At 53.9% G+C, this 7992-nt stretch overlaps 1 protein-coding gene and 1 long non-coding RNA gene across 2 annotated transcripts; one reads left to right on the forward strand and one right to left on the reverse strand.

The window, feature by feature from the left end:
- The first annotated feature begins 1584 nt into the window (after positions 1 to 1584).
- ABHD15 (abhydrolase domain containing 15) lies at positions 1585 to 6125 on the forward strand. Its single transcript, XM_059046318.2, has 2 exons — positions 1585 to 2465; positions 4501 to 6125. Exons 1-2 carry the CDS (start codon positions 1585 to 1587, stop codon positions 5024 to 5026), a joined length of 1407 nt encoding a protein of 468 aa, XP_058902301.1. The 3' UTR covers positions 5027 to 6125.
- LOC136793281 (uncharacterized) lies at positions 2954 to 7706 on the reverse strand. The gene is made up of 3 exons (XR_010838360.1): positions 7550 to 7706; positions 4671 to 5001; positions 2954 to 4212 (listed from the first exon to the last, which is right to left on the reverse strand). It is a non-coding gene; the product is annotated as an uncharacterized lncRNA (long non-coding RNA).
- Positions 7707 to 7992: the final 286 nt, after the last annotated feature.

A 7992-nucleotide genomic window follows, 5' to 3' on the forward strand; every position in this document is an offset into this window, starting at 1 on the left:
AACCCGCTTCAGACTTATCAATGTGACCTGCATCTAGAAGAGGGACAGAAGCCTTAAGTCCGAGCTGCAGAAGAAAGAGGGTCCCCACTCTACAGTTACACCTTCATCCCATCCCACTCTTGCCCTCGCAAATAGCGCCCGAACTCGGAGGAGTCTCCGAGGGTCTCAGGCCTCCACGCTCCCCGACCCAGAAGTCCCAGGAAGCTGGAGCCGGGCTGGGGGCTGCTTTCTTGCCCACGTCCGCCTCCGCTTTCTCAATTAGCCCAGCGGGGACCGGCAGATGCCCAAGGAGACTGGTCACCGTGAGGTGGAGTCACAGGCCTCGCCCCCAGCAGGGAGCGCTGGCCAGACGTCACCTGCAGCGGGTGCCCGCTCTGCCGCCCTCTCCCCGGTGCCCTTCTCCTTGGCCTGGCTCAGGATTTTGAGGAAAGACGGGAAAGTGGGTGGAGGGTGAGAGTTGAAATGCCCAGCTCCAAACTTTGAAATAGAGCAAGACCGTCTCCCACATAGCTGTGACTTGCAAGGGGTATTTCTTACCCTTCCCCCATTCCCCGGTAATTGCCAGTTATTGAGCTGATGAAGGGACTGCCATCTATCCCCTGCCACGGCCGGGTCGCGGGGTGATAGGCATCCCCCTCCAAGGGCACCTGACTGCGTCTTTTCCTCCAGCCTATTCTCGGAGGTTTGGAGCTGTTTCTTTTGGGGAAGTCCTTCCTGGGGAGCGGTGTTGAGGATTTCCTCTACCTGAAGCCAGGTTCCAGGGGAGCCCCACACTCCCGGGGGGGGGATCGGCACAGCGCACTAATGCAGGCAAGGGAACGAGCATTCCCCGGCACTCCAGCCTCCCGCTGTTCACCCGCGGTCGGGGCACGACGCCGGCCCTGGCCCTCGCTGGCCCTGAGCCGGACCCCCGCCCGGCCGGGTTATTGCGCAGCTGCGGGTGCCCGCGGGGCCGAGACAAACACCGAGGTCAGAGAGCACAGCCGAGCCCGACGACGGAGGTGCGGGTGGTGGCTCCGGCTGCAGTGCAGGCGCCCCGCGGAAGCCCGGGAGCCCGCGCCGGGAAATGCGGTTTATTCACTTCTCCCTTTTGCTACTTCTCAACAGCTGCCCCTGAGGGCGCAGCGACGCAGGTCTCCCCGGTAGCTGCACACCCTACACACCACGCGGGACGGAGGGGCGGGGGCAGAGGATTCTGAGACTCATCCCCGTCCCCAAAACCTCGGTCTCCAAGTCTCCCCACTTCTCTGCCCCCCCCCCCACTCCTCGGCTTGCTGCCCTCCCCACTCCCTTCCGCCTCGCCGGCGCGTCCTCGCTCCCTCCCCGTGGCCTCCGCTCCTTTCACCTCTTGCTCCTGCTTGTCGCAATCACTGTACAAAGGGCCGTGGGCGGGAGTGGGGGGCGGGTGAGGGGAGCCAGGACTGAACTGGCTGCCTCTACGGGGCCGCGGCCAATCCGGAGTGCACCCCCTCCCTCCCCGCGGGAGGGCCCCGGGCAGCCGCGGCGGCCCCGCGGCCAGAGCGGGGAGCTCGCCAAGGGGACGTCCCCGCCGCTGCCGCCCGCCGGGGGCTCTCCGGCCTCGCCATGCCGCCGTGGGGCGCCGCCCTCGCCCTGCTCCTGGCCGCGCTCGCCCTGCTTGGCCTGCTCTCCGCGCTGCTGCGGCGCCCCTGGAGGCGCGCCGTCGGAGCGAGGACCCTGCTGGGGGCGCAGGGCCGAGACCACGAGGAGGAGGTGGACGGCGCAGGCTCCGCGGACCAGTTCAGCGACGGGCTTGAGCCTCTGCCCGGCGGGTGCAGGCTCATCTGTAAGCCGTCGGCGCTGGCCCAGTGCCTGCTGCGCGCCTTGCGACGCTCGACAGCGCTGGAGCCGGGCCCGCGCTCCTGGCTCTCCGGGCCCCACCTGCAGACCCTCTGCCATTTCGTGCTGCCTGTGGGGCCGGGGTCCGATCTGGCCCGGGAGTACCTGCAGTTGGCGGACGATGGGCTGGTGGCCCTGGACTGGGTCGTGGGACCTTGCGCCCGGGGCCGCCGGGTCACCAACGCCGGGGGCCTCCCGGCGGTGCTGCTGGTGATTCCCAATGCCTGGGGACGCCTCACCCGCAACGTGCTCGGCCTCTGCCTGCTGGCCCTGGAGCGCGGCTACTACCCGGTCATCTTCCACCGTCGCGGCCACCACGGCTGCCCACTGGTCAGCCCCCGGCTGCAGCCTTTCGGGGACCCGTCTGATCTCAAAGAGGCCATCACTTACATCCGCTTCCGACACCCCGCAGCCCCGCTGTTCGCGGTGAGCGAGGGCTCAGGCTCGGCGCTGCTGCTGTCCTACCTGGGCGAGTGTGGCTCCTCCAGCTACATGACCGGTGCAGCCTGCATCTCGCCGGTGCTATGCTGCCGCGAGTGGTTTGAGGCCGGCCTGCCCTGGCCCTACGAGCGGGGCTTTCTTCTCCACCAGAAGATCGCCCTCAGCAGGTGGGTAACGGAGGCTGCAGACAAGCAATGGGGGAATAGAGGTTTGGGGCTGAGAAACGGCTCTGCCTGGTTTTGAATCAAACAGGTTTAGAGCAATTGGGGCAATGTTTTCCTCACACACTTCCTGAAGCGTCCAAACCCTCTAGTCTGGACAGAATCAGGGAAACAGGTTTAAAAGCCACAGACGGACTCAGCTTCATTAGCTAGAGCAGGGACTCCTGACCTGGGGCCCCCTGGCCTCACCTCAGCCCCACCGTGTCCTAGCAACCTGAGCATCTGCCCCACCCGCCACAAGAAGCAGCACCTGACACGTACATCGCCTAGTCCATGGCTTGTCAAATCAGCAAAGAGGGCTCTGGAAGCAATTGTGACTGGTTATCTGTCCAGAATGTTTCCTCTGAGCCTGGAGGTGACAGGAATCAGAAATTTGATGGTATTTGATTTATTAAAATTCTTTAGACCTGACAGATGTTTTGCATATTCCCAGGTATATATTCAATATTTAATGCAAAAATTTTAAGAGTATTTAAACATTTTTTTTAATCTCCAAAAAGAAAAGAATCTACCACCAGGGTGACAGGGGAGAATTTTCCACTGAGAAGGCCTGAGTGACATTCCCACAGCAAATAACCAGGCCTCTGCTTACACTGTTGTTTTCCTAGGAGGTGGAAGAATGAGGTCAAAGACATGATGGCAGCAGTGTGGTGTGGCAGAAAGACCTGGGATGTGGGGTCAGACCCACCTGGGTTCAAATCCTGAATTTCCAGCAAGTTAGCTAAGCCATTTGAGCCTCACTTCCCTCTTCAGTTAAATGGAGTTTATAATAACCACTTCCCAAGGTGGTTATAAGCATGAAATAAGATAACGAAAGTAAGGGGCCTGGCACCAATACATGGTGACAATTGTGATTTCTCTTTCTTTCCTTGCCCTGTTTTGCCTCCTGTTCTAAGAAGGTCAACCCTGAGCTCAGCAACAGCCCATGTGCTACCATGGCAACCCAGAGCCACTGGAACAGTCCAGGGGCACTCTCACATGGCTTAACTGCCAGTTTCCATCCCCAAATGACCACCCTCAGTGCTGACCCTGGGCACCAGCTGGAGGATAAGGTAAGGGAAGTGGAAAGGAAACCTGGGCCTTTAGGAACTGCCCTGCCCATGGAATTTTGGGATTGCCAACTTGGGGCAAGCCTCTTTGAATGTTTGCAGGAAACACCTATCCAAATTCAGCTGGCTACGGCTGAATTAACCCCAATAAAGGACTGAGCTGCCCATCCTGGCCTCCTGGTCAGGGTGCCAGGCCCTCTCCAGGGAGGTGGAAACAACAAAGATGTCCCTCTTTCCCAGGGCAGTTGCTCTCAGGCTCCCATTTGGGACCTCACCCAATTAATTACACTCCCAGTCACTTCCTCCGCCACTCAGCCCTCTCTAGGAATACCTGCCCCACTGATCAAGGACACACTCATTTTGTCAACAGCTGGATAGCATATTATCTTTTAAAAAAGCAAACAAACTAATACAACTTAAAGTAAAATGTTAATGTTGGGGGATGTCACTTGCTGGTTTGGATAGTCTGAGCCACTGAGTTCTTCCAGGAGAGGTTCAGGAGGTGACAGTTCATAGCAGGTTCCCTACAGAGGGTCAGAAGATGAGTTCTGGAGGAGAGCTGTTGCAATAACTCAGCGGCTGTAAAGTCAAATGCTGCCCCAGGGCTGGGGAGGTAATGCCATGAATGACTGTCCTGGTAGAAACTGTAACACAGAAAGGAGGGAGGAAATACCCTGATTGTTGCCATGACAGCCCATGTCGCCAGATCTCCCCCATTTCCCTCGAGAAGCCAGATAGCTGCATTTTATATGAAATCTCCTGATTTTAAATGATGGCAATGACATGGAAGTTTTTAAATACGTTATATGGCCAAAGAAAGCCCCTGTGGTCAGAATCTGGCCTGTGGGCTGCCACTTTGTAACTTCTGCTGTCAATTTATTTTCCAGTTCTTTCCTCTTTCCTTCCTTCTCCATTCAACTTCTTTCTGCCAGGTACGCCACAGCCCTGGAGGACACAGTGGACACTGGGAAACTGTTCAGGAGCCGCTCCCTGCGAGAGTTTGAAGAGACCCTCTTCTGCCACACCAAGAGCTCCCCCATCAGCTGGGACACCTACTGGGACCACAATGACCCCCTCCGGGATGTGGACGAGGCAGCCGTACCTGTGCTGTGCATCTGTAGTGCCGACGATCCCGTGTGTGGGCCCCCAAACCACTTTCTGCCAACTGAACTCTTTCACAGCAACCCCTACTTCTTCCTCCTGCTCAGCCGCCACGGAGGCCACTGTGGCTTCCTGCGCCAGGAGCCCTTGCCAGCCTGGAGCCACGAGGTCATCTTGGAGTACTTCCGGGCCTTGACTGAGTTCTTCCGAATGGAAGAGAGGATGAAAGGGCTGAGCAGGCGCCGAGTTTCGTTCCTAGGGGGCCGGCGTCGCTGGGGAACCCTGCCAAAGCGGGAGGTCTCTCCCTCTTCCAACCTGGAGGAGATCTTTAGCTGGAAGAGATCGTATACAAGGTGAGACCTGACCCAAGAACCCACCAGCCCTGCGAGGAAGAACAGAGCTGGGCACGGCTGAGTCCTGAAAAGGCAGTGAGGACTGAATGGCGCAGGCAGCTTCCGCTCTTTGCCCCGATTCAGCCCCTTCTCTCTTAAACTGGTCTGTGGAAAGAGATGGAACTTCCAGCAAGCTAGCATTAATTTGCCTCTGAGCAGAACTCCTGCCCAGGCCCTGCTCTACACATGCCAACTCATCCTGGCTCAGCAGCTGGGCATTCCCCGTCACTGTACCCTGTCACCGACTTCATAAGCCAAAGAATATCTCCATGTATGTCCCTGGACTCGAGAGAAAATGCTCGCTCCCAGCAAAGATACAGAGGAGATGAGTTTTGTGAGCCATTGGGCAGGTCTGTGCCACATACATAATCAGCTCTGCGACGCTGGTTCTCAAGCTGGAGCCACTTGATGTAGTGAGGAGAGGTTTGTGTCTTGATGGCACTTCCCTCGTTTTTTTCTGTGGCTGTGGCGCTCTGCTGACTTCATGTGGTGGCAGAGTGTGAGACAGGCCCAGAGGCAGTAAGTGCTGTGCTGAGGCTGGGTGGGGGAGGGCAACCAGCTAGAGAGCGTGAACGCCTGCATCTGGAATACCAAGGGCCAGGCTTTCGGTTGAGTTCTGCAAGTCCTGACCGGGAGTGGCGCTGATCTGGGGCTTCAGCCTAGGACCTCAAGACTCACTAGAGAGATCCCAAGGATGATTTTAGGAAGAGGAAATCCTCGCAGGGTCTGCTTGACCATGGCTCAAGGAGCCAGGCTCTCAGACATTCTAGCTGCTCCCTCCAGTACCATTTCGGGGGATTACTCCAGAGAGTTCTAGCAAGAGGTGTTTTTCTCCTGAGATGTGGGCTTTCTCTAAGTGGTAAAAGTATAAACCTCATATCTTAGGTGTTTTTTTGGTTAGTTGCCCTCTTTTCTGAAACTACTACTAGCCTTTCCCTCTCCAGACCCTGGAGAGACATTTGGGACCAGAGAAAGCAAACAAAATTTCCAAGAGATTGGCTAGAGCTGACTCAGTGATTTATGAATATTTCACATTACCATGCTTTTTCTGCTCAGTTATTCAAAAGGCCATCCATGTAGATGCAGGAAAAGCTTCCTCCTGGATCTGACCACTCAGTGACTGATAGGCTCTTTGGTTTTATGAGGACTAATGCTTAAGATCAGAGTAAAATAAGGCATTGTACAGATTGACCCACACCTTGGTTTGGATTAGGCCATTAAGCAATACAATAGGACATCCAGTTCCTCCCAGAAAAGCTTTGCCCTGAAATTTTAATTGGTCATCAAGAAAGAAGGCACCTGTTTTGACAGGAAGCTCCATACTGGCCTCACAAATAGCAAAGCAATTTGAAGAAGGAGAGATGTTTACCAAAAGCCATATCCTAAGGCTTGGTATGAGGAATTTCTGGGGCCATGATTTTAGGTTTGGATAATTTTAGCCCATCCTTATTCCTCTGGATCAATTAAGAAGAAACTCTGAACTATCCAAGAGTCTAAACTGAAATGCAGACAACATTCGTCTAAGGCACATTATCCTGTCATGAAAAAATTCCCTCCCTCCTTCCCCACTTCTTGTTCCTCCTCCTCTATGTTCCTCATCTAACATTCTCTTACCATTTCTGAGCAGGAGAGATTATAAGGAAGTGAACCCTAAAGAAGCTGTTCTACTTCTGGTTAACGCCTTGGTATAAGGCTTGGCAAAGAAGAATTACTGACATCTGGCCAGCCCCCTCCCCCAGCATCTGGTACAGCGGGGATTTCAGTTTATTAGGTCTTGCAGTCCCATATGCAGAACCCTATAATCATTCAGAACTCACTGCAAAATGAGGAGCAGTCCAGTGGTTTTTAACCACCCCCCACCCTCACCCCCCAGGATTAAAGGGCCCCTAAGGGCTAAAATCCAGGTTGTCTCTCTAGGCCAGATACCACGGGACTCTGGTTAAGATAATAGCTTTTGGAGAAATCATGGTTCCTTTTTTACAGGAAAGCCAGCTGGTGGGGTGGGGTGGGGGAGTATATATATATATATATATATATATGTATGTATATATTTTCCAGTTATAGTCTTAAAGCTCTGTGCAACAGAACAGCCCTTGTCCCTTGGATCCCCTTGGATCCCCAGCCCTAATGACCTAAACCCTAAAGTATTTCTCCTCCATGCCCCTGTGCCAGAGGTACTCATAGCCATTCTCAGGAAGCTATCTCTCCTCATCTTCTCATCACCATTTGGTGACATCACTGCTTTTCAAGCCATTTTTGCCAAGAAAGCATAGTTCCTGTTCAAGCAGGTTTGGGTGACCCTGTCCTTCAGTCTAATGATGAAGGAATCACCCAAATTGGCTCTGCTTTGGTTAATAGCTAATTATATGAAACCAGATGGAGGAGAGAGAATTCTGAGAGAATGCATGGCCCTAAAAACAAAGAGACAAATTATGAGTTTGGGGAAGCAAGAAACAAACAACAAAACAAACAAAACCCAAAGAAGTACCACTGAGTTGGGAGTTTTCCAGGTAGCAAGTCTTTGGCAATCCTCTCAGGTCTCATTCACTTGCTTGCCTCCCTTTTGGTCTCTTCATTATTTATAAACACCTTCAAATGGTAAAGGGGGAAAAGAAAACACAACCCAATTACAATAAAGGAGGCATAATCTCAGACCCGAGTTATCTGTCTCCACCCACTGGATCAGAATGCAGGAAGCAGACAACTGCTTCTCAAGGTTTCCTTGAGTCCTACTAAGTTCTGACCTCGATACCAAAGACTGTGCTAAGCTATAACTTAATTCTCTTAAAGATTTAGTATTTTATGTATTTATGCATAGGTTTCCAAGGTGGCTAGGCCAGAGATGACAATAATAAAAAAACATAGCACCAAATCCATGACATTTTGAGATGTCATCTCTGTTTTGAGTGAAGATATCCTTGCTAAGACTTG

The sequence above is a fragment of the Kogia breviceps genome, chromosome 19 (assembly GCF_026419965.1).
Source record: "Kogia breviceps isolate mKogBre1 chromosome 19, mKogBre1 haplotype 1, whole genome shotgun sequence".
In the NCBI taxonomy this organism is placed as follows: Eukaryota; Metazoa; Chordata; class Mammalia; order Artiodactyla; family Physeteridae; genus Kogia; species Kogia breviceps.